Source organism: Ptychodera flava, chromosome 12 (genome assembly GCF_041260155.1).
Source record: "Ptychodera flava strain L36383 chromosome 12, AS_Pfla_20210202, whole genome shotgun sequence".
NCBI classification, from domain to species: Eukaryota; Metazoa; Hemichordata; class Enteropneusta; family Ptychoderidae; genus Ptychodera; species Ptychodera flava.
This window is the reverse complement of record NC_091939.1, coordinates 14859519-14887370: the sequence shown is the minus strand read 5'-3', so window position 1 is coordinate 14887370 and position 27852 is coordinate 14859519. Positions and strand designations below refer to the sequence as shown.

General features: G+C 36.9%; 1 protein-coding gene and 1 long non-coding RNA gene across 3 annotated transcripts; both read left to right on the top strand.

Moving 5' to 3' along the window:
* The first annotated feature begins 1854 nt into the window (after positions 1-1854).
* On the top strand, positions 1855-10492 carry LOC139145105 (uncharacterized). Of its 2 annotated transcripts, none has more exons than XR_011554894.1 (3): positions 1855-1958; positions 2765-2898; positions 9807-10492. It is a non-coding gene; the product is annotated as an uncharacterized lncRNA (long non-coding RNA). The 2 variants fall into 2 exon arrangements; XR_011554893.1 differs by lacking the exon at positions 9807-10492 and adding an exon at positions 9265-9354.
* A 5372-nt stretch (positions 10493-15864) lies between these two features.
* Positions 15865-25860, top strand: LOC139145103 (uncharacterized). The gene is made up of 7 exons (XM_070716053.1): positions 15865-16036; positions 16877-16992; positions 19524-19655; positions 21392-21634; positions 23487-23636; positions 24528-24662; positions 25408-25860. The coding sequence occupies exons 1-7, from the start codon at positions 15879-15881 to the stop codon at positions 25806-25808; spliced, it is 1335 nt and encodes a 444-aa protein (XP_070572154.1). The 5' UTR covers positions 15865-15878; the 3' UTR covers positions 25809-25860.
* The last annotated feature ends 1992 nt before the right edge of the window (positions 25861-27852 follow it).

Here is a 27852-nt window from a genome sequence, read left to right as displayed (position 1 = left end):
CGAGGACTCACGCTAAGAAGGCTTGGATGAAACTCATATTTAGAAAAGCGCCTTCTGTGTCAATAATTAGACAGTTTTCATGCAGAAAGGTTTTTCAGCTTGCTAAACTGAACGTTGGGTAGTACAATTCTACGGCAAAGATAATGACGGCATAATACGTCCCTTTTTGAACACAGTGGATTGTTATCATGATAAATGCAAATGTTATGTACAAAAATTGCCATTTATGTCTAACTTTTTGACAAATTAAACAGAAAATTTATATCTGCCCTGGTCTGGGTCTGACAAAGCGAACTGTGCACATCAGTGAATGACCAAGTAGTTTTGGTGTTTCAAGTTACTGTTTACGCAATGTGTGATGGTCCTACTAATGGATAAAGCAAGTAACAATTAATTATTTTATTCTTTCTTACACTTAACTGGAATCAATAGTGTTATTGACAATGTAAGTGTCGACTGCGCATCTTCAGGCGGAAATAAAATTTCTAATCTTAAAACCCCTGGCGCGACACCAAGGGCCGAGCCCTTTATAATATTATTCGGGTTATGATTATCATGTTATTCTTTATATAACAATAATAATATGACACAACCCCATGGCGGTGAGTGCAAGCGTGCCGTACTAGCTGTATTTGCACGAGTGCTGCGGTGTATTCGGCGGCAGTCCTTTCACGAGCGAAGCGGAGTGAAAGGACAGCCGAATACACCGCAGCACAAGTGCAAATACCGCTAGTACGGCGCGCTTGCACTCACCGGCCATGGGGTTCTGTTATTATTACATATGTTCTGTCTTTTATTTGCATCATTTATCGAGAGAATCGACGATTAGTCGTGCGTACTACTTGTCTGTCAAAGCTTCAGGGCGACCCTGCGGAGTTATATAACATTGACATCACTGTAATGAGGCATCGAATCAGCTTTAATTTTTGGTCAGCGCCGCCACACCCTCTATTTTGATTGGCTAAACTATTGTTTACTTGTTTATCAAGGATGACGTAAGAGGAACGTTGGAGGGCTCGAACTCTGCTTGCGATCGCTCACACATACATACGTAGCCACAGATAGCCAAACGAAGAGAACTTTGAATATGGAACGCTTTTGATTTTTTCACATTTTGAGCTTGAAATTCTTCTAAATGATCGATACAAATAACAGTTCGAAGATTTTTACGGGAAATTTAAGAGTAAGATACGGCAAACGTAACTTGTCGAACGATCAAATTTCAGTGTTTAGGCTACCTTCCCGGGGCTACCTTGCACAGCGATCACTGTTATCATTAGCGTGTAGGACTCACAAGCACAGAGTAAACTGCATGCAAAGGTGACTTTCTATTGTAAACAGGGAATGTCCGGTGAGAAAACTACTGGCAAAAACGTCTCTGAAAATGTTAACTGTTTAATTGGCTCCGCTGCGTCCGCAGTTACGTGTGTTTCGATGTATGATGGCCGCCGTGGCGTGGTACGGCGGCCACCGTGTATCCATGGCTAGAAACAGACGTCGCCAGTTGTCAATGTTTTTGCTTCGCTGACAAACAAACTGCTCTTCCGGATAATAAAAATCATCCTCACACTATAATAAGTACAGACAATTTTCTTTGTCGTAGTTTTTAATCGGTAATGCCATGCATTTTACTATAACTAGCATCGAACCAAAGTGAAATGAAATCTTGTAGACGACATTTTTGTGTTTACAAACAAAAATAGTTCCGGGTCAAAATTGGTAAATACTCATTAACATAAAGGAATGGCATAATGTTTTTGGTATTGCACTGCAGTGCAAATACCGGTAGTACGCGCGCGCTTCGATGCAAGTAATCTGTGGTACATATGTAATAATTATTATTATTCCATAGCACACACCGGTTGTAGTCTACTTTGGGCCTTCGAAATTGTCAACGAACGATATGGCAGCAGAGCATACCGGTAAAAGTTTTAAAGGGGACATCGACAATGAGAAATGTAAGCAATGAAAGCACGGCTTTAATTTGAACAACACTTGATTGAACGATACAATCTCTTCACATTTAGTGAGTGTGAAGAGTAAATTTATCAGAAAAAAAACAAATTGAGTTCATCTCATTCAAGCTCGTTGTTGTGTTTATTTAACACTACTTATTTGCATATTTAAAATAAATTGCTATTTCAAAAATCTGTGAGACTTTAGTTTCAAGGTATGAGTGAGGATTAATATGTGACACAGACGTTTCTAAACGAACCAGAAGGACATTCTTTGGAGTCTTCAGCTATGAAAATTATCCCTAACCCTAACACTACTGATTCCCGCAGTTACAAGCATTCAATACAAAAAGATGTCTATGTCCGATAAGCTCCATTCATACCACTTTCAGCTCGTTAAAAATAAATTCATCCCTCACATGGCCATTAGCACACATAATGCTGTTAAGATTATCGCCAACATCATTGTTCATGATATCGATTTTCAGGTGTTAGGAGAGCGCAGCATGGACTATTATTAAATTCTAGTAGTCGTTCTCTGCTTTCATAGTCACTTACAAAGAAATACTAATTCAATAACTTTGCGCCACAAGTTTAAGTGAAATATAGTTCTTAGCCCTAAGCGTAAACCGAACATGTCAACCAATGAATAAAAGGATAGATGCAACCATTAAAGGAAGTTGCACCATTGCTTAAGTACACAATTTCGGAATCGTGCTTTTGATAACTGTGAAAAATTTTAATTGTCAACACATCAGATCCCTAAGCCACAAACGCACATTTATTGAATAAATACTTTAATTTTGCAGGTATGGCGACATTATTTTTTCCCATTCGGGAGTCTTATCGGCTCATAAACCTTGATCTGAAGAGCTCTAATTTCAAGGTAACAGTGGACACCTTAGGAAGCATGGAAATTAATTACAGCTTTTACCTAGAAACGGTACGTTTTTTCGTCGAGATTGAATTACTCATGTCTGACATACATATCATTGCATGGTTGATAGGATCGCAAATGTTATGTATGGGTTTGCAATTATATGGCTCTGCAAGAAGTACTGGCATTCAGTGGCAGAACAAGAATTTGTGGGTAATATATGACTATATATCGCATTTGCAGACCCAATTTCCATTGTTAGGTGTGCAAGCTTTGGTATATGACGATGAATCAATTGTCCATATATCTTATGACAGATAATATATGTGACAGAACTCACCTTGTGGTCTGAGCGAGAATTGATCAACGGTTTACCTTCTTATAAGATTTGCATGCATTGAAAAATGTATTCAAGATATAACGGAAACTCAACTTATGGAACTAAATTCTAAAAATCTCCCCAGTTATGTACAGATGGCAATTAATGACGTCCATTGTTTATACTGTAATCTTAGCCTCAAACAGCCTTCGGGACAATTCTGTCCACCTTCAGTACAATCCAACCATTGCAGAAAATTCAGTAAATTCTCGATCTGATTCGAACTCACAACGTACGGCACCCACATCCTTAAAAACAATGATTAAATAATCAAGCTACATTGAACTTGATCAGTCATGTAAGCTTATCTATCAAAAAGAATCCCCATGGGTGTACAAATTTCTGATCCACAGATGTTAATAACCATCAGAAATATCTTGTCGTCAATAGAACCCTTAAGTCGAAGGCGCCTAATAATCCTCCTGCCCTTCAAGACCTCTCGCAAAATCGTGCCGCACACTTATAGTATTGACTTTTAAGAATGATTCGTACGTATCAAGTATTATTGGAGAATCATGAAAAGCCAACTTAGTACGTCTGATTAAGTAATTCCATAGACATTGAATGAAGTGTGGAATTCAAGATACGGTCCTACAAATATATATATTGTTCCCCAAATTTGTTCCATTTCTTTCATATTCATTATCAAAAGTACTGGCAATCAATTAAACTGAAATGCTTCTATCGGAGGCACATTTATATTGGATACGACGATGCATCGACAGAATAATATCCGTAATAGGGGAAGGTAAAAGGTTATAATTTTTTGTGTTAAAAACCCACAAGCTGTGATATTCAGCTGAAATGATTAAACTTGCCATATGGTTTGTATTGTTGTTTCGCTGGCAATATGTCGCAAGACAACGCTTACTGGAACTTATGGCGTTGGCCTTCCTATACACCATTTTTTGCTCACGTGTTCACACACGTGGGCATATGTCGTAGCGATGTCTGTCTGTCTGTCTGTCTGTGTGTCTGTCTGTCTGTCTGTCTGTCTGTCTGTTGGTCCATTTTCTCAAAAACGGCTGAACGTATTTCAGTCAAATTTGGTAGACATCTTCAGAATTCAAATGGCTAGAACTGAAAAGGTTTTGGTGAGCGTGGCTTGCATATTAATGAAGTTATCACAGTTTTAATTTTTCTGATACATGGTAGTCTATGGGAAGCCGGTATCTGTGGTTTGAGGGCTCTATCCCCACGTTACACTCTGGCTAGACGATGCTGAAATTAGACTCGGTTTCGGATTCGGTTTCGGATTCGGTTTCGGATTCTAGAGACTGAAAGAAATTTTATATTTTCAGCCAATTGTTACACTGCATGTGGAATACTGGATTTTCCTTACTTTCCCTGGACCCTTTTTTCAGCTAAAATAATATCTAATCACACTAAACAAAGTGAAAATCAGTATATAGGGATAACTTAGCAATACAAATTTTTTGACAAAATGTCATGTGATCTCGATGACCTTTGACCTTAAATATGAGTATATGTCCATAACTCAGTAACCACAAGTGCTACACCCTTCATATTTGGTATGATGGGAGACCTTATGACATCACATCCTGTACCTTATTAATTATGTGCATATCTAATTCTTAGCCAGCAAATAGAGCTAGAGGTCTGATTTTTGGTATATAGGTATAACTTAGCAATACAATTTTTTTGACAAAATGTCATGTGACCCCAATGACCTTTGACCTCAAATATACATATATGGCCATAACTAAGTAACCCCAAGTGCTACACCCTTCATATTTGGTATGATGGGAGACCTTATGACACCACATCCTGTACCTCATTAATTATGCGCATATCTAATTCTGAGCCAGCCAATAGAGCTAGAGGTCTGATTTTTGGTATATAGGGATAACTTAGCAATACAATTTTTTTGACAAAATGTCACGTGACCTCGGTGACCTTGACCTTAACCCCTTGACTACCTATGGCGCCGGATATTTCCGGCGCCATATTGAATTACCATATACCTTGAGTGCCGGAAATATCCGGCACAGTTAAATAGGCGTATTTGCTTTGTTTTTGTCGCTAAAAATCCGTAATTTCGGCGCCTGCACGCAGCGCAACTAAGATTGATGTATTCCGATCTGGCCTGAATGTGATTGCGCCCCCGTACGTCCGAATATGGCCAAAATCCGGAAGCAAATGTCGTGACCCATGACCTCGACCCTGAAAGGTCAGGCTGATCACTGAAGCGTCGCGCTGATTGTTTACAGTTTTCAGAAGTACGGACGATCGCGAAGATGTTTATTGGGTTTTTTTTAATGAAATGAAATGTTTATTTATTGAAAACAAATGATTTATATGTAAATATGTTCTATTAACAGCAATAATCGTGAATGAAACTAGAGGAAATACAGTGTTTTACTATGAACCAGGGAAATTTTATAGCAGCCATATTATCAATATGACTGGTTACATGACTGGTCATGTGTTTGGTCATGTGATATGTTGTTCCCTAAATATATTTTTAAATATTGTGAAATATTTTTTGATAAATCATAACCATTTTAGATGCATGTTTCTGCAAGGAAGACTTAAAGCAGGTGTTTACAAATATAAAATGTGTTGATTTTCAAATACAGAATCATGTCTGATGCTGATGTTTATGGTTCATTTACTCTGCCTTTTGTGAGAAAAATCTTAAATAGATACATCTATAAATAAAGTAAAGGGCAGTTATTATTACATATATGTATAGACAATGCCATGAAAATTGCAACTGTATTCAAATTTGCATCATTTTATGGATGCAAAACACCTCCTGTTGCTTCAAATATTCATATTCTTTGCCAACTCTGGTCACATGACGTGTCATGTGATCAGTCACGTGACCTGGAAATACAAAATTTATGTATGAAAAAGTGGAAATTTCATGCTGATTCAGAAAATATATGGTTTATAGGTACTTACTTAATTTTTACTCTAAGCAGTGTTCATGCAATGACCACACCCAGATTTTATCAATATTTACATAAGGGGCCTGGTATGTAGGAATACATTGGCCTTGGTAGTCAAGGGGTTAAATATACATATTTGTCCATAACTCAGTAACCACAAGTGCTACAGCCTTCATGTATGGTATGATGGGACAGCTTATGACGCCACATATTGTACCTCATTAATTATGCGCATATCTAATTTTGAGCGCGCCAATAGAGCTAGAGGTCTGATTTTGGTATATAGGGATAACTTAGCAATACAATTTTTTTGACAAAATGTCACGTGACCTCGGTGACCTTTGACCTCAAATATACATATTTGTCCATAACTCAGTAACCACAAGTGCTACAGCCTTCATGTATGGTATGATGAAACACCTTATGACGCCACATATTGTACCTCATTAATTATGCGCATATCTAATTTTGAGCGAGCCAATAGAGCTAGAGGTCTGATTTTTGGTATATAGGGATAACTTAGCAATACAATTTTTTTTAACAAAATGTCTCGTGACCTCGGTGACCTTTGACCTCAAATATACATATTTGTCCATAACTCAGTAACCACAAGTGCTACAGCCTTCATGTATGGTATGATGGGACAGCTTATGACGCCACATATTGTACCTCATTAATTATGCGCATATCTCATTCTGAGCGAGCCAATAGAGCTAGAGGTCTGATTTTGGTATATAGGGATAACTTAGCAATACAATTTTTTTGACAAAATGTCACGTGACCTCGGTGACCTTTGACCTCAAATATACATATTTGTCCATAACTCAGTAATCACAAGTGCTACAGCCTTCATGTATGGTATGATGAAACACCTTATGACGCCACATTGTACCTCATTAATTATGCGCATATCTAATTTTGAGCGAGCCAATAGAGCTAGAGGTCTGATTTTTGGTATATAGGGATAACTTAGCAATACAATTTTTTTGACAAAATGTCACGTGACCTCGGTGACCTTTGACCTCCAATATACATATTTTTCCATAACTCGGTAACCACAAGTGCTACACCCTTCATGTTTGGTATGATGGGACACGTTATGACGCCACATACTGTACCTCAATAATTATGCGCATATCTCATTCTGAGTGAGCCAATAGAGCTGGATGTCTGATTTTTGGTATATAGGGATAACTATAGGAGAGAAATTTTTTTGACCAAATGTCATGTGACCTCGATGACCTTTTACCTAAAATATATGTTTATGTCAATAAATAAGTAACCACAAGTGCTATGTCCTTTGTATTTAGTAGGATGGGAGACCTTATGACAACACACGCTTTACCTCATTAATTATGTACACATCTAATTCTGGGCAAGCGAATAGAGCTAGAGATCTGATTTTTTGGCATATAGGGATTAATTAGGAATATATTTTTTTTGAAAATGTCATGTGACCTTGATGACCTTTGACCTTGATCATACATATATATGCATATTTCAGTAACCACAAGTTCTATACCCTCCAATTTTGATAGGATATTAGACCTTAAGATGTCACATCTTGTACCTCATTTATAATGCGCATATGTATTTCTTGGCTGGCCAATACTGCTAGAGGTCTGATCTTTTTTCCGATTTAGAACCGTAACTTAGACATGCCTCATGTGTTTCAAATTGGGAACAACGACATAGACCTATGTGCCCATAGATCTCAACATATACACTCCAATGATACTTCTTAATGACCACATTTTCCTGCCCTATCAAGACTAGTACTCCTATTACAAGTGGGGACTATGTCATTGTAAATGACTTGTTGAGTTAATGGTTGTATCACAGTATTCGATATATCTAATTCTGTATTTTTTCCATTTTATATTCTGAATAATTACATTAAACATATTTCACTGTCTCCAGTACATTTCATTTAAGTATTTTCACTTCATGCACTTTATCCCTTTCACACATGTTCAAATATCTGAACGAGAACAAACACTAAATAGTCCAGGATGGGAGCTACAGTGTCATTGACGCTATTTTTACTTCAGCCAATTCCTAATTTGCATATTAAATGAATTTTCATACTTAGGGATATTCATCTGAATTGACTTGATCAAAATTGATGTAACTTGCTATGTACATTTCAGACACTGTAATACAATATTATTGAAAGTCATTAATCATTTTCTCTTCAGCAAATTCCTAATTTGCATGTTAATGAACTTTCCTAATTAGAGATATATATCTGAATTGACTTGACCAAAGTTGACAAAACTTGCTACATATATTGCAGATACCATGATACAACATTATTGACAATCATTAAGCATTTTACTTAAGTCAATTCCTAATTTACATATTTAATGAACTTTGCTTATTAGGGATATATACTGGGATTTACTTGATCAAAGTTGGCAAAACATGACAACATTGATGATTATACCTGGTTAAAACAATATCGAAAGTCATTTCACATTTCATGTCAGCTAATTTACAATTTGCATATCTAATGAGCTTTCACAGCTCGGCATATATGGCTTGAAGGACTTGGCCAACGGTAATTACACTTGCTATATAAATGACAGCAGTCAAAGAACTTTAATATTTTTATTTCAGCTAATTACATATTTGTATACTTCATGACCTTTGAGAATTAATCAGTGGTGATTATTGTTCATTATGTTGATCATAATACTTTCAATGAAGTTGCAAACATGTGGCAAAGGTTCAAATTTACACATAACTGTATGAAACACGTGAGCATTTTCAGTTCATATCTGGTTAGATATTTCCATCGTAAGTAAATCATTATTCGGTCATGTAAGTGTAGACAAATAACCTTTCACTAGTAAGTAAACTGTGTCATATCGTTTCATCTGTTTACCTCAACAGGTTACGGAAGTACAATAAAGGGGGACATTTAGAATGTGAAGTTTTGATCATTTGCTGCAACTTTACATTAAACCCAAAATAGTGCCTGATTAATCGCAAAGATATCTCAATACCAGAGGTAGGCAGCAGTAAAATCTTCACATTCATTCTTCTCCTAAAATTTATATTTTATAATTTGATACTTTAATTGAATCACCCTCTTTTCCTTTGTATGTATACTGTGACATTAAATGCATGGAACAGGAAGAATTTCCGGCAGATTCTTTGTTTGAAGAGGCGTGGTTCAATGGCGTCGATTACGATGGCTATGAAGGCCCGCTAGCATTGCTCAAAATAGTGGTCAAAAACCTCGACACCAGATTACCTTCAAATTCAAATTTTCATGGGGCATTACATGTTGAAAATGAACCAGAGAAGTCTGTCGACTTCATGATAGAGTACGTAGGTAAGGTATAATCTAAAAAATATCGTCGACCTCATGTGATCTCCACTTAATCCAGTTTTGAATACCACGTGTTAGTCTGGTATATGTTGTCCGCTATAAGTTAAATCGATACTCCAAAAGAACACACTTACAACAAACGAAAGACGCCATTAATATAGTTGGTAAACCTAGGTCGTCTTAAAAGTGTTATAGATATACTATTGGCTAGTACTAGTAGAAGTTTCATCTTGACATTGAGTTTACACGAAGAAGAAGTAGGTTTTACTAACGTACGGACCATTACTAAATAAAACTGTGTATTAACAACAGTTAAATAGTTTTTTAATGTTTTATTTCAAAGGTTGTCCAAAGGGGACGTATGGCGAGAAATGTGAAAAGCACTGCATTTGCGAAAATGATGCAGTTTGTCATGTTTTTAATGGTGCATGTAAGTGTAAACGTGGATGGTTGGGACCTGCCTGTGACATCCGTAAGCTCTTTCTACTTCTATCTATTTATTAGGTAGCTATATTTAACAGTAGGTCTCTTTTAAACTTTTGAAATATGCATTTTAAGTGTTGTGTATACAAGTGTATCCATATAGCAAGTATTTAATATCTTTATTGCAAGTATGTTGTTTAAAGGATTGCGTTGTGTTCGGTAGGTCTCTCTTTAATATTTCTCCCGAATCGCTGGTATGCATGCGACATTTCTTGAAATCAATATTACCATTTAGGATGGGTATCAGGAGAGAGGACCCTTTCTTCAATGTACGCATGCCAAACACGTCATGTGATATAATATCATATGTTTTCTCTTTCTACGAATAACTAGAGCTGAACTATTTAATAACTCATGTATTCACACACGTATGTACTTCTTTCAACGTGTCATATGCAAGCTCGTGCCTTAAATTTAATCAGTCTTACACCACCATCCGACAAGTGTAGCCAGCCTTGCTGACTATAAGAAACGAATTCATAGTATGTAAACTGGTGAATACTCGCAATAGTAGTAGTCTATTTAGCTTTGATGCGATATTGAACCTCAGACGCATAACATATATATATATATATATATATATATATATATATATATATATATATATATACCGTATTCGTTAGATTGTAAGATCCTGCTCGAGTATAAGACCCCCCATTTTTAGAGGATTTTCAAAAGTGCTATACATCCTTGTATAAGACCCTCCGTAGTTAAAGCCCCCACTCAATTATCAGATTTATCTAATATATATATTAGTAACTTGATGAAATATTCAATGTAAAACAAAAAATGACAAACTGTTAATGGGCTATTCACATTCGCTAATGCAAGAACTGGGATTTAGAAGGGCACCTTTAACTTCACAAAGCCAACAAGTCTCAACTCATGACTTCAACGATCACTAATACGAAGTTGTTGCTGACTGACGAACCGAAGATTTAGAAGAACCTTGGCCTGCACATTTACGAAAAACAGCTGATGTTGCTGACCACACATTGACACTTTCAAGGTCGTTTGGTCTATGTTTGAGTATCTATTAGGTAATTGCACCAGAGTCCGTCCCCAGGGGTGGGGTGTCTTTTCTCAGGACAAGGTTCTTCTTGCTATGGTTTATTTTATTTTAATACGTTTGACTATGATATATATTGCCAATAAAGATTTATACTACCAACCTTTCTTTGCAGCTTTGGTGTCTTTGTCTTATGTTAGAGCTGGTTTTGTAACGAGTTCTTTTTTCGTATTTGTCCTTTGACAATCTTAAGCGAAGTTTTGTCACTGTGTTGCGTCTATTATCTTACTAGTTTGATTGCCTAATTCCCCAAAGCAAGCAAGGGTAGTAATTTAGTCTGAAGAGTTTGAGTGCCTAATTTGCTAAAGTAAGCAAGGTAAATTACTAATCTGTGGACGCTGTCACCAGATTATCACCGGATTAACTTTGACAAAGTCAACAACGAACGCGCCAGCAAGGTATAACTAAAGGAAGGGGAGAAACTCTCAAAAGCCGTGTCCAGATGTGCTCCGCAAAACTAGTGGACACTTTATATTATGTATTCATAAACAATCAGGAGGCAAAACAAACTTGAATATTCATTTGTAAACGAACAGGTCGGAAAAGAGGACCTCCCAGTCCATGGTTGTGCAAGAAATTTGATTTTGGAATTTCACCGAAATGTTGATTCACTATGCATGGGGGTCTATGATGAAACTATGAATAATTTTTTTCCAATACACAACTAGGTAAATCTGTGCATGTATGTGCGCTTGATTATTTATATTAATGTTTTTGATTAAACTAGAGTGGTTATAAGTCCATGGTTGTGCAAGAAATTTGATTTTGGAATTTCACTGAAAAGTTGATTTACTGTACATGGTGGTCTATGAGAGAACTATGCACAATTTTTTTTCAAATATAAAACTGACAATATCTTTGCATTTATGTACATTTGATAATTGATATACACTTTTCCACCTGTTGCATATGTTTTTGTCTCTTGTCTTTTATCAGTTTTAACTGTTCAAGGTGTTTAATGTAGGATACCACTGCATCTTCTTTGCTTGTGAAACTTGTGGATAATGTTTACGTATTTTGTTGGTGATTTCCTATTCAGGAAATATCACACGGACAATCAAAGTTTTGGCCATAAAATCAGTTTCTGTCAAAAGTGACCCTCCCCCAAGATAGGTTTATAAAAAGTGACCCTCCCCCTTGAACTGTTTTCTAAAAAGTGACACTCGCCCAAATTACCCCGGCCACCCCCTGTAATTACTGAAAGCTCCCTAATAAATAACTGGTCATCAGTGTGTCTTCGCATATCAAATCGACAAGTGTATTAGTAACTTCGAGGGTTCACATCCTAGACTGTAAAGTTGTTTTTATACAAAAACACATTGTCGGGAAAGCTGACGTGCAAGGGAAAGACAGCGACTAGGTCCGACGCGGGCGAAAAAAAACAGTGCATTCGCATTTGTGTCCGATGTACACATCTGTGTGATACAGTTTCTCAATCGAAGAACCCTTCGTCAAATTGTATTGAACTCCGAGCACAGTCCCGTATATAAAGGCGAGCCAGTGGCTAGATGATGATGGATTGCATAAACTTCGAAGTCTAACATCCTTCACTGTAAAGCTGGGGTTTTTATACAAAAAACACATTTTTGGGAAAGCGAACGTGCGAGGGAAAGACACCGCGATCGCGCGACTGAGTCCGACAGCGGCGCAAGAAGTGTTTCCCCGACAGTCAGACATACAGTATGCTATATCATGCATTTTTAAAGCGTGTCCAAACGTTGACATAAAAAGATATGTCCAAAAGGTTTTGTTTGTAGATAGTTATTACATTGTTACGCAGGGTTGCACGCATGTTCAAAACTAACATATGATGTCTAAAACATTCGTTTTATTCAGCTGACAGATTTATCGTCTTTGCTATGACCTAAACATTCCCGTTTTCGTTCGTAAAGACTGTGGAATCAATATCTCCCCAACGTATAGATCAACCTGGTTGAGTATTACTGTGCTTCCAATGTGTCTTCGCAGTTTTACAAAACATCTCGTCTTGAAACCAATGAGGATATTAGGCATGAAAATACTTTTGCCGACTAGTCAGCTTTTATGCAACAAGCGGTGAGTTTCTTCCCTCAAACGATGACCGGCTGTCGTCAAAAGCACATAGATTGTCATGTCCGTGTTTATAAACACCGATGAGCTTGACTTTCGAATCGCACATCCCAAAGTATCTTGGGGATTTTGTTTACTCTTGTCGATCATGTGGGCTTTAATTCAACTCTCTCAAGGTCAAAGGTTTCTAGTTCCGGCTTCCGGTCTGACGGACCACATCGGGACACTGACTCCACGGCTTTGATTAGTGTTCTACAGCTCAAAGAAGCAACCGGCGAAGTCATAAATTGGTCTGTCCCAATTTGAACATGTCAGAAAACTGTTGGCGTTCGTAAAATTGGGGAGTGATTATTATAAAATAGGTTTCTTTGGACACGGCTTTTGAGAATGTCGGCCCTTCCTCCTGTTATAACTTGCTGGTGCACTCGTTGTTGACTTTGTCAGAGTTAATCCGGTGATAATCTGGTGATAGCGTCCACAGATTAGTAATTTACCCTTGCTTATTTTGGCAAATTAGGCACACAAACTCATCAGATAATAGACTAAATTACTACCCTTGCTTGCTTGGCGAATTAGGCAATCAAACTGGTCAGATAATAGATGCAACACAGTGACAAAACTTCGCTAAAGATTGTCAAAGGACAAATACGAAAAAAGAACTCGTTATAAAAACCAGCGCTAACATAAGACAAAGACACCAAAGCTGCAAAAAGGTTGGTACTAAGTATAAATCGTTATTGGCAATATATATCATAGTTAAACGTATTAAAATAAAATAAACCATAGCAAGAAGAATCTTGTCCTGAGAAAAGACACCTGGGGGCGGACTTTAGTGCACTTTCCTATAGTTTGAGCCAATGAAGAGCTGTAATGGAGATACTATTTATTAGGCTTGGTGTGTAAGCATAAGCATAGTGTTGTAAATTATGTAGCGTTTACAATTTCCTTGAAGAGCAAAAAATCATTAAAGATGCTAAAATGATGTGACATCGACATTCATTTACTGGAACGGCAGGCAAAACTAAATTTTGTCCTTGTACTTTTATTTCTGTAACATTCCATTGTTAACCTTCTGTGGCCCCTGCTCAATATAATAGAATAGTCCACAATGACCGCCATATTGCTTTGCTGCATGCTGCAAGCTGATCCACGATGTGTGTGCTACCATTTCATGCACGGGATTATTGTTTGTAGCTAACAGTTTTTTACGTTGTATCATGAATTCTTACCGTTAAACTACCATGAATTTCATTGCCATATCATTATTTTACTCAATACAGACCTTAGATTCAAAGAAAGGGTTGTTGTTTTATGTGCAGCAAATACATGTATTGTATACACCCCATTAACTGCATGATGCCAATCCGGTGAATACATGATTATATATATATATATATATATATATATATATATATATATATATATATATATATATATATTATATATATATATATATATATATATATATATATATATATTATATATATATATATATATATGCGAGCTGGTTGGTCTGTATATCCTTAGCACACTTGTCAAGAAGAATAATAAAGATCCAATCGGCTTATACCGGGATGACGGGCTTGGTTTACTCAAGAATACCACGGCCAGCAAGGTAGAGAAGATCAAAAAGGAAATCATAAAGGTGTTTCGTGACATTGACCTTAAGATCACAATTGAGCCATACCGGAAAATAACAAACTTCTTGGATGTGACATTTAATGTGAATGACGGCAAGTTATATCCGTATCGCAAACCAAACGCACAAACAATGTATGTCCACAAGCAGTAAACACATACATGACGCAATAAGCAAACGTCTCTCAACAATATCCAGATATAAGGGAAACTTTGGTAAATACAAAAGCCACTACAATACGGCGCTGAAGACGAGCGGATACACCGAACAAAATGAATAAGTCTAGACCAACCAATCAGCGAGGAGAACCAATAACAGGAAACGTCACACCAACCACCTTTTAAGCAAGAATATGGAAAGTAATATCGGCAAGAAATGTATTCAAATTCGATGACAAACACTGTCCAAAGTGGTCTAAACTTCACAAGATCTTCAAATGGAACACAATCAATTAAAGTGAGTTACAGCTGTATAAAGAATATGGCAAGTATAATCAAATCGCATGATAAAAGGGTAATCACCGGAGATCAGCGTAAGGGTCAACCAGCTGATTGTAATTGCCGGGACAAATCTACATGCCCCTTGAAGGGTAACTGTCAAGTCAAAGGTGTGGTTTACAAGGCCAAAGTATCAACGGAGGACAACACGGAGAAGGTTTACATCGGTCTCACTGATAACACCTTCAAGACGCGCTTCACTAACCACATGCAATCGTTCCGTAACGAGAAATACAAAAATAGTACAGAATTGTCAAAGTTTTGTATGGAACTTAAAAAGCAAGGACCAAGTCTTTGACATTCGTGGTTAATTATTGACAAAGCATCGAGCTACTTTAACAAAAGCAAGCGATGCAATCTTTGTATCTCCGAAAAGCTGTTTTACTATTTATAACGCTCTGCTCTCCGCGTCGAGCAAAGTAATTTCCCACGACGACATCTGTATACTTCGAGATATATATATATATATATATATATATATATATATATATATATATATATATATATATATGCCGTGTGTTGTGGGTTCGAATCCGATTGAAAACTATCCGTATATATATTCGTTATAATCGTTTTATTATTAGTAATCAGGTGTCATTATTGTTGTTGATATTCTAATTTAGCCAAACCGATAGTTGAAATTTCTCAAAAGAAAAAGAAGAAATTGAATATGCTGTGATGCTGTTTTTTAAGTGTACGACTAAGAATATTAAATTGCCAGAGAAGAATGATGAGTGGAAGAAAATGATTTTATGGTCTTTCAATGGCGAGTATTTTAATCACAGTTACTCGAAAGTTACCAAGATGGGATACTTCATAAGGTATCAGACCGTTGGGTATTTATGCTTGTGCGATATATATATATATATATATATATATATATATATATATATATATATATATATATATATATATATATATATATATATATATATATATATATATATATATATATATATATATATATATATATATGGAGCAATTAAAAAGATCTATGGCAGATATATTCACTTTACCTAAATGTTACGGCTGGCATTCTTTTCACTATGTGTATTATAACCATCGCCAGATTCTCAATCCTTGTGGATCTGTCCGAATGCCATTGTATCACGGAGATTGTTCTGCTGACGCATTGTTACAAATGTCCCTCATTTAGAAAACTTTCTGTTCCAAAGGTTTCAAGTCACTATTTTGAAATTAACATTTACGAATTCAAAAACTTCAAAGTTTGTTTAATCAAATCGTTAATTTCACTGTTTACTTCATACCCTACTGTTTATTCAATCCCTCTGAAAGAAACTGTCAGATGACACATACAAATTCAGCTTTTTATGATTGTTATATATTTTTTTACAAATACCAGTCATTACAAAAACGAGCACCATTTCCCAACTTGATTTACAAAAGTATATTATCCGTCTGTAATATACCTTTATTTGGGTTTTCACCTTGAAGCTTTGTTGCAGAGTCAAAAACTTCGATTATACTACAAATCCATATTGATGGGGCCTTTTTCTTAGTATTTGATGCCTTTCAGTTATTGTTTTCAATCATTCGTGCCTTGTCTAATCCATTTATTTAATTAATTATTGCCTGTTCTGTATATCAATAACACTCATTCTCTGGTACATCAGTTGAGTTTTCTTTGTGCTGCATTTATCTTATGTTTTCCCTAGAATCTCAGCCCTTCAAAGCATCAGAGGAATTACTGATGATATGGCAGGGATCTATACATGTGAAGCAAAAGATCAAGATGGTAACATATACAATGCTTCAGTAAACATCATCACAAGTATGTATAACATAATTCTCTTGTATTTTTGTGTACTTTTCGACAAGACCACGAAACACGCAACTGGTTAAACTAAGAACTTACCTTCATTATCATTATTATAAGAGTGACCTATACGTCATTTTTAAGATACAATGCAATGTAATATACCAGAATAGAATTTGAACATGACTACTCGCATGCCTGATTGATTGGATGAATTATTCTAGCGTTGTGACAGTAAAATATATCAAATTTGGAAAGTACTGATCTTGAAGTTTTCTATAACTTAAGGGATGTCCCCCTTTTATCGATTTGGATGGTGACGGAACAATCGCTGCTGGATCCATCTTCACTGTAGCTCTTCCCGGTGTCATTCCTGCTGATGCCGTGCCATCCAATGTTTTCGATGCATTCAGTTATTTCATTTCCCCTGATACAATGGGGTTGGTGACAGCAGCAGGAGGATTTGTCCAAGAATGTCCGTGTTGTAGTCTATTGTGATGGGAACCTGAGGTCGATCAAGTTGATCGACATGACATCATACAATGTCATTCAGAGCTGTCTTAACTTTGAATGATACAGGTTCTTCTTTCTCAGTGACTACTTTTGGTATCCACTTTACATTTTCGCTGTTGCTTCTGAATGACATAAACTCTTTCCTATTGTCAAGTAGACTATCATGTGCAGTCTGTCTCGTTGCTACTTGTTTTTTTTTGCACATTTTGATTAGATCTGATTTCAGGAGAAATTCGTCTGCTAAAGAATAACGTTGATGGGGTTTCTCCAATGGTAGAATATTATGTTGTTCTATATAGACATCAAGTGTCTTTCTACTTTCTTCTGTACTATTCTATTTTATCCCTTCATGACGGATTTTGGTTCTTAAGATTTTACAGATTTCTCTGCAAATCCGTTTTCGTTCAGTAGATGCAAAATAGTTGCTTGATCCGGGAGAAATTTTTATCGTGATAGTAATTATCAATTTATCAATTCCGCTCCAGAAAAGAGCGAACTTGGCTGACATCGTTTTGGTTTGTTGCATCAGTCACGGCTTTCATGTGCTCTTTTGCTATGTGAAGCTCGTGTATGTCAATAAAATGAGAACAGAATGCGGTTTCATCTTTGAAGAATTCACAGTTCTCCAAGTTTCAATGCTTCTTGAATATTGACTGATATAAATGTTGTCAGTTCCTCATTTGATGATCATGTCATCTATGATGCACTTAGCGCGATAGCTCCTTGCGGTACCTGATTCATGGACCATTGTCATATTACAAGTGCGGAGGTAATGCCTAATGTTAATCAAAAGCATCAGTATAACCCCTTTTCTGTATTGATGGTGAGATACTTTTTTGAGAATTAATCCATCTCCATCAGATGATAGGCGTGATGCATAATGATGCAGATCAATTGTTTTGCACCTGCTTGGTCTGCAAAGGTATCTTCAATACTTGGTAGTGGTAGTTGGTAACGATCTACCTCCAGTACTGGGTTGACTGTAGTCTTCAAATATACGCGTACTGCACCTGAATTCATTGCATCTGGTACAATCGGTGTTACCCATTTTACCATGTCTTACTTAGGACAAAACACCCCACACTTCAGTTGGTCCAATTCCTTCTCTACTTTTTCTTCTACGGCAAGGAATTTCTTGCTATTTTTTTCTGGAATTTATTTTTTGCTATTTGGAACTGCAAGCATTCTGACCACGACCTTTTTTTCCTGCTGTGGTGACACTCTGTATCTTAAAATCTGCAGTCACAGGGCCTTACCACGTCGATAGCAAGGGTTTGTCTCCCCCCCCCCAGGACTACTAAATTGACTATCATAAAACTACAAATTATTGTAAATTAGGAACAGTAAAAAGCACTATGGTGTACATTCTATATTTGGAATGCAAAGGCAAACAATTATTTTGTTAGATTTCCTTCGCACATCTTGAATCTAGCCAATCGAGCTACTTTTTCGTCTATTGTTGTTGTTTTTATGTAGAACCTGGTTCCGCCGTTCTCGTTAATGTTGACTTCATTTGTACATAATACGGTGGTTTCAATCGGGTTCGAACTCACAACGTACGGTACCAAGTCACCTAGTGGAGAAGTCAGAGACAAAACCGCTCGGCCAAATCCCCAATCTCAAAATAGATTGGTTCAATAACCGATCTACGTAAGTGTAGCTTAAGTTCCAGCTACATAAGTGTAGCTACATAAGTTCGAGCTGCATAAGTGTAGCTTAAGTTCATGATTTTGAAAATACGTTATGTATGTAGTCTTATGATGAAACCTCTTCAGACAAACATGCACGTTTGATTCGTGCAAAATAGCGCTGGTGTTTTCAAAGCAGTACATTACTCACGGAATATTCTCCTATCGATATTTTGCAACGAATCTCAAATTACAAGAAAACTACAGCGCTTGTAGTTGTGCTATTTGGCTTTCTTGAATAATGACGGATAAGGAGAGTATGATTTATGTTATGCTAGGTTTACAAAATTATGGTGATGTGAATCTCTGAACGATTAAATTCGTCTACCTCTTTTTATGTAACAGAGTGTCCTGAAAATCTTTATGGACAAAAGTGTAATATGTCATGTGACTGTGAAGCTGGTTCATCTACTTCCTGTGACCGATTCTATGGTTGTTTGTGCACTTCTGGCTGGACTGGGAGACACTGTCATATAGGTACAGTTTCAAACAATAGTTAGTTTTGTTTAAAAGCAGGCGACTTTTTTATCTTGGAATATGCCTTTGATTGACACTATAAAATGTTAGCTAGCGACCTTTCACATTTGCAAATCTTGTCGTTAATTCTTATTTTCCTCGGGAAATGTTAGTTCACACAAACTATTAACATTACGAACAGAAGTGCACTTATGTTTCTAATACGTAATACTGTCGACCTTTGACAAACACGGATTGCCAGGTATACATAATATTATGTAAATTAATGAACCTAGCTTGAACCTTTCCTTTAAATAAGGGGTAACAATTTCGTGAACAAGTGCGTAGGGACTCCTTTTTAAAAAACAGCTGACTCTTTGTATCACTCTACAGAACAATTTCTGTTGTATGTAGCCATTCTTCTTAGAGGTTTCTTGTTGTGAATGAACTCCAGGAATTTTGCTACTAAGCTTTCTTGTACAGAAAAGTCCTCATTACTTTTCCTATGTATGTCACTGCTTTTTTTTAGTTCTTCAGTGCGGTTTTCGAGCTGTTTTTCTTTTAATGGATCGTGATTATTTTTTTTTTGCAACGGATGTCAGCCTATTGTCTCATTGTCTTTAGGTTGCATGTAAATTATAATTTTTTTGAATTTCCTTGCCACTAAGCATGGCTTTAAACCAGTTTGGAGACTCTTATTTTCCATAGGAAAGTTTCAGGGTTAGCTTCATCTTCTCCTGTTCTGTTGGTGTCAGAAGATAGTACTTGTAGCATTTTCTAGCATTTTCTCTGGGTTGGCAGCATGTTACTTCTGTAAGCAACTATTTTTCTGATACTACGCTTCTTCTGTACAAGGAGTTAGTTTTAACTTTAATGATGTCTCGAATGTAGGATGACCTTTTTGGTTCCCTCCTCATCTCCTTTGCCTGTTTTATCTTCGTCCCGAGCATCTAGTATGTGGACGAAGGCTGATTTACAGGCAAGTTGCATAGCGACTACAGCTCAGAAATGTCTGAGTAATGTGTACCCACTAAGCCAGAGGCGACTTTAAAGGACCCTCTTACAGCCTCTTCAACTCATGTTGACAGACCAGAGAATGAGCTGTTCTGCAAATTGTCATTTGTTTCCTTGGTAAAGCAGTACATTGACAAGGTCACAACTTAGGTTCAAACTTGAACCCCTTGAAACTGTTATGAGAAACTGCTTTGTCATCACAGTAGTAGGGAGGCAAGCTTTGCGTTGGTACAAAATTGATCTATGTCAACACAGATTCCAATTGTTTGTTGTCATTTCCAGCTCTATTGATATTTGGACTCTGATTTGGGTATCCGTCTTACTTAAAGATCAGTGTTGTGCGATAGAAATAGAAAATGCTTTCAAAGACTTCATTTGTGTTAGGAATACTTATCTTTTAGAAAATCAGAAGCAATACATACTTATCTTTGAGAAGAACCACTCCCTCCCTCCTCCCAACGCTTGACGTTTTGTTCCCTTTTGGAATTTGCTTTTGGAAATGGACACATACTTTTTCATGCAAACTGAGAACTTTTTTGTGAGAGGGAGTCTACATAGCTGCTATTTGAGTTTTGCAATGAGTCCCTCAATCGTTTTGCTCAGAATTTGAACCCCTTATTTCCAAGGGAAGATTCCATCTAAGTTTGTTGACTTACAAATAAATATCTGGCAATCTGTTCGTCTCAAGGATAGGTATTACTAACAGAAATTGAAATCCTTCGCCTTGACTTTCGGATTCGTAGACACAATTCCACCCACGTTAAAAGGATGTCCTGAAGAAATAACAAAAGTTGTCACGAATGGAGAGACAAAAACCAATGTGACGTGGCTAGAACCCACGGTGAAGGACAACTCAGAAAACGTCACTTTATACAGCAATCATGCACCAGGCACTATTTTCGTCATAGGGACAACATTTGTCCAATACACAGCCACGGACTTGGCCAACAATACTGTCCATTGCAGGTTTAGAATAAGAGTCATGAGTATGTAACCTTTTTATTGTATATATGTACGTACTTATGTATGTACGCATGTATGTATGTCTGTCTCTCTGTATACCTGTCTGTCTCTCTGTATGCCTGTCTGCCTACATGCCTGCCTACATGCCTGCCTGCCTGCCTGCCTGCCTGCCTGCATGCATGCATGTATGCATGCATGCATGCATGCATGCATGCATGCATGCATGTATGTATGTATGTATGTATGTATGTATGTATGTATGTATGTATGTATGTATGTATGCATGCATGCTGATGCATGCATGATGTATTTATGTATGTATGTATGTATGTATGTATGTATGTATGTATGAATGCATGCATGCATGCATGTATGTATTTATGTATGTATGTATGTATGTATGTATGTATGTATGTATGTATGTATGTATGTATGTATGTATGTATGTATGTATGTATGTATGTATGTATGTATGTATGTATGTATGTATGTATGTATATCTATCATCCATCTGTGTATGTATCCATATACGGTTCTATGTATCTTTGCATGTGTCAATATGTTTAGTCATTAAATGCCGCTTAGTTATGGGTATACAATGAGATTTAGACCAGTTTACAACATACGTGCACGAGTTGCAGCGAGTGTTTGTACGAATTGACCTGTCAAAACCTAGTTGTATAACGATGCTGAAGCAGTTTATTGCTGTTATGTCGTAACAGTTTAGGTAACAAGGGACTTGAGGGGGGATAAACGGGTGCTACAGCCTGAATAAAGCCTAGATTATGGGTGTTTTTTGAGACATCACATGCTCATGCTGTTCTATGCAATTGTTTTAAAGCGCTTTGATGTATAGGCACTGCAACAATACATTATACTGATTCATACAAAGTGATTTTCCACAGTAGCAACAATAGTGCAAATTCCTTCACAAACATAGGCAAAACAGTTCAAAGTATACCGTGTAACATCCTTGGTTTTTCTTTGGCAATAAAACTGCATTCACAAATACTGAGAGGGGTCGGGCAAGAGAAATTCAGGGGGACTTCACAATTCTTTGGGGGGGGGTAGTAGAGGGGGACCTGAAAGTTTTGTTCAGCGTATACGGCGGGAGACCAGAAAATGTTTTAGTTCTTATTTTTTACATTTTCAGATTCCATAGTTGGATAGGTAATTCAATGATAACTGAATAACATGTTAATGTCATCAAAAGGTTCAAACGTTAGTAATAATTGAACAAATTCTAGAACCATTTTGATGCATTTCATGACCTTTATTTTGAAAAAATAATCTATGAATATATTTGAATTTTCATTGCAACAACAACAAGCAGACCTTGTAACGGGACAGAAGCTGCAACTGTTGATATTTTTTTCAATATTTCTATGCAATGTATCAAATACAGTTTCTTGCTGTCTCCCTATAGCGTGCTGCAAGATTGCTTTAAATTGCTGCGCAGTTGGAATGAAATATGTTTTGGATTTAGTTAGAGGCTTGTCGCTCATCCTGGGCGGTCATTATTCTGCAATCACCCGTTATTGTTTCAAGCTGCAAACGATTCTAAGCTGTTGTCACTTTATCAAAGAAGATTCCCCTAGGGTAAACACAATTTGAAAAAAACACCATATGACGTCACTATTTCGAAAAATTAGCGACTAGACGTAACTGTTTTCTCATCACGTGACGTGTTCTGGTGAATGGTGACATGAAATGAGCATGTTGTGATTATATGATCAAGTATATATCAATGTATCTATCGATATGCGTACCTACCTGCCTGCAACCATGCTTGTACACCCGTTTGGGTAAAAGTATACTTATACATGACTTTAGTTGTTAACTGTTACATTTTCTCTTATTTTCCTCATCGTACAGATCCAAGCAAGTTGCCCGTAGGTCTCATTATTGGGGTAACTACTGCGTGTTTGCTTCTTCTCCTTCCATTATTTTTCTATCTTGGATACCGCTACAGGCTACAATTGTACCTATTAATGTCGACTGATATGGATATTGATCATTATGATGGTAAGATATGATTAATATTGATTTTTGTAGCAGCACATTGAAAGCCACGCACCTACACTGCACTGCACCGCACCAACGATTAAGAATAATGAAGTTACAGTTATGTGCAATTTGGAATCGCATTACTTTCCTATTTGGCGGAAGGTAGCTTACTTATTGGTAATTACATGTTACATTATTATAGGCGTCTTTTGGTCTGTATCTTTAGCACATCTTCTTGAAGACGTTTTCTGTCGGTGAGATGAATCTCCTATATGATCTGTCAACAGAGTAAGCTATGTAACCCACGATGTTCGTGGAGCGATAATGTCAGGTTTCTCGACTGTTGATGGTGTAAAGTCAATACAAATCAGATTATAATGTATAATGGCATATCCAATGAGGGGGCAGGATATCATGCTTGTGTGGTCTGCGGGCTTTCTTTTTCACCGTCTGTTCGGTTTAGTTACTCTCAGACTGTAAAAGAAGTCAGTAAAACCCTTGGATGGGTGAGGGGACAACCTCTTTGCTAGTGAGGTGACAGGAAAAACTGCCAGCCTACCCCTACCAAGCTGAAGTACAAATGCATGGCGGGTAGGGTTTGGACTCACCTTCGAAGGATGGTAAATTTGAAACAAGTGTATCGCATTGTTAGTTAGCTCACAGTCAGAGAATAGGGACTTGGAAACGCGACCATAGCGACATGCCCTTCAGAAAGACAATTGTTCCTCGGGCTATTTGGGATCAATAGATCAAACTATCGATCGATCGATCAATCGAGCAGTCAATCAATTGATCGATGAACTATGATTACCGAAAACTTCCTCATGTTGACTAACGACACACTGACGACAAAGTAATCAGAACGTACAGTATCCGAGGAAACTTATTGTCAAGGCTAATTTTTTACAGATGACAGGGAATACGACGCCTTTGTTGTGTTCAGCAGCAGGGATGAAGACTTCGCCGAAGCCATTATACAGCATCTTGAAAAGACTGGGAACTACAGACTTTTGTTGCATCATCGAAATTTTACAGCTGGAAAAAGTACGGAAGATGACTATTTGAGATATGTAAATTCATTACATCTCCAACGATGATGATTTGTGGGGATTTAGCCAAGCGCATTTGACTGCAGATGTCATTCATTACTTGGTGAATAGTGTGCCGTAAATTGGCAATGGCATGTGCAAATTCGATCAGGAATTGTGCTAAATTTTATACCCTGCGCATGCGTTAAGTTTTGCTGGTTGGCGCCAGGCAGGCTTGTCCCTCAGGTTATCTGAAGCCCAATCTAGCGATGTATTAATTGTGTTGTTTAAGTTTGTGCTATGTACGATTAGCGAATACGCATGAGCAGATGCCTTATGAGTTATACGATGTGAGGCGCGGTGGTGGTCAGAAAATTGCAGCAATTTAGCCCAGTTATCGAATCACCTTTTCAGAGTTTGGGATTAAGCTAAGCGGTTTTGACTGTTGATATATTCACTGGGTTAATAGATGGCAACTTTGTGAGTTCGAATCCGATCGAGATTTTACTGAATTTTCGTGTTGAAGTAGAGAAATGCATATTTGTATCAAAATAGTTTTATGTAACCTTTTACCTCAACCATGATAAAAGGAAAACTGTTATGTCGATGTTATTGAATTATTAGATAGGAGCATTTTTCATGTTTTGAACAAACTTGCAAACTTTAAACCAGATTACTGTTACCAGTACTTTTTGTGTTTCTTTAATTGTCAAACGTTTTTTATTCATTATTCTTATTGTTTTCTCCTTCGCATTTAACAGCTATTCTTGACAACATAGAAGACTCCTTTGATGTCAGCCGTACCTCAATGTTGGTGATTTCTCCGAATTTCCTGGAGAGTGGCATGTGTGAACATGAAGCCAGAATCGCCCTTGACAACTGGATCAACAGAAGACAGAAACTCATTCCAATCGTCAAAGGGAACATTGACCAGGCAAACCATTCCCAAGTGATCAACCGCATCGTCAAATTTATCACATACATCCAGTGGCCGGAAAATGGGTCAATCAAGGAAGAAGAGAAATTCTGGAAAGAACTCGAGCACGCCCTCGATAAAAATTTGAGAAAACACGCAAAAGTATGTTTGTTAAAGCGAGCTCTGGTTACTCTGCTAAAATGCTTCAGTGGAGGCTATTCTAAGCTGCAAAATCACGTCGTTTGAAGACAAAAGTTTCATTGATTGAAATGCATCATCATTTGGCAGATTTTGCGATACGACTAAGCAGTGTCCAAATGCTACTGAGATACATAGCAAGGCTATTTGCCTGTGACAAGGCGCGTTTCACCTTTTTACGCCGACGATTTCGAAACTTGAGAGCTTGGCTGACATACACACCGACAAAACTTAATAGGAAAGTAATGATGTAAAGATAGGCAAAATCAACCCAACATTTTTGTTTTCTAAAGCTACACATAACAAATTAAGGAGTACATGTATATTTGATAACTCCGATCATTTGCCTTGAAGATTCACTAAAAGTAATATTTGTTTTTATAGTACTGTGGTATTTTACATTGTAGGACATTTCTCAAATAGAGTACGTCTTATACTCCGTTCTAAAAGCTACATGATGACAGTAAATATATGACTGTAATACCTTTAAGTCTCAGTTCGATTAGAAAATAATGAATTTGATTTTCGACACCATTTCGTATGAATTTGGTATATTTTAACAAATAGAGCTCTAAGTCGTTGCTGCTAAAATTTATTATTGGTTCATTTTCAGTATAAGTTCCATGTCATCTTGTTACACTTTTCAACCTCTCTGTTCTATGTCTCTAGACATGGAATGATACTATCAAGCATAAGCGCCTTCCACAAGGGTTGATGTATGAGAAGTGAATACATATTTTGTCAGTCAGAACGAATGCATGATATAATGTGAATTTATATCCCCTAGACTATGAAAATTAGAACCATCTTGTAACCCAGTACACTTATTAACTGTTGTCAACAATGTAATATTCTCTTGTTATACACATTACTGTGATACAATTGAACCTAGAGTTACTTCCGCGAATTGAAACTCGCAACCACTGCACTGTCCCTACACAGTAAATTACCAGCACTGGTTTACATGGGTGTAATTATACTAATTCGAGTCCTCGATGTAAATTTATATATCATAGAAAATTGTCTCTAGAGTAATAAGTAAATGAAAACACAACTCTGTCTCTGGTACGTTTCCGATATATAGCAAACCAGATATGTAAATATTATTGAAATAACTCGCTTTGCTTTAATATTTTTCAAAAATTGTCACACTTTAAAGGGATGCCTGGACAATCTTATAGCAAGCAAATTATTTTCTGCCAACCAAATACACACACAAGCGTTGTAACGGTTGTTTTCTTCGAAAATAAACGCATCAATTTAGTTTCTCGTAACGATTTTCATTGTCAATACGCCACTGCCTCATACAGGTTAAACTTGGAGGGATTCGCTATCTTAGTATTTTCCCATTAAACAGTTAATGCAGTTCAACACCTTGTTATATACCACAAGATCACGTCGTTGCGTTTCACGACTTTTCAGGAAATGCTAATTTACATCTGAAAAATTAAAACATATGCAGTTTCATGTGTTTACTGAAAACAATTCTTACACAATGAAACCAGTATTTTGCAATTCTCATAACAGCACTTCAGTGTATATTATAAAGTGCTTTTACACATATGACAAAATATCATTACATGTATCATAAAGCCCAGCCTCGTTCACAGCCATAATGGTGAGGAAATACGAATGCTACTGTCAGCTGCAAGGAATTCGTAGCTTGTGCGCGTGTTTCGCACCACTTTATGAGCTGATATGTGATCGAGCCCGGAAGAAACATGGTCACAGGGTTCTAATTATAGAATGAGAGAAATTTCGTATGCATTTCTGTACACATAGACCTCGTACATACGAAAATTGGTACTTGGTGCTTTGGATTCCAAATAACATCACATTTTAAGTAAATCGCTTGGTCCTCACATATGTCTTAAACTAACGATGACGAAACGGTCGTGCTCATTTAATCTAAACTGTGCCAGCCATTTGTGCATTAACAATGTACCGTTTTCAAATGACTATGGTTCTATACTAATGAGTGGATACATGACATATTTCTTCTCACAGATATTCACAATATGTAAACTTCACAGAGCTGTTTACCTCGTAGTGGGATATGCCTGATAGATCAGAGAACCCGTACCAATAACAT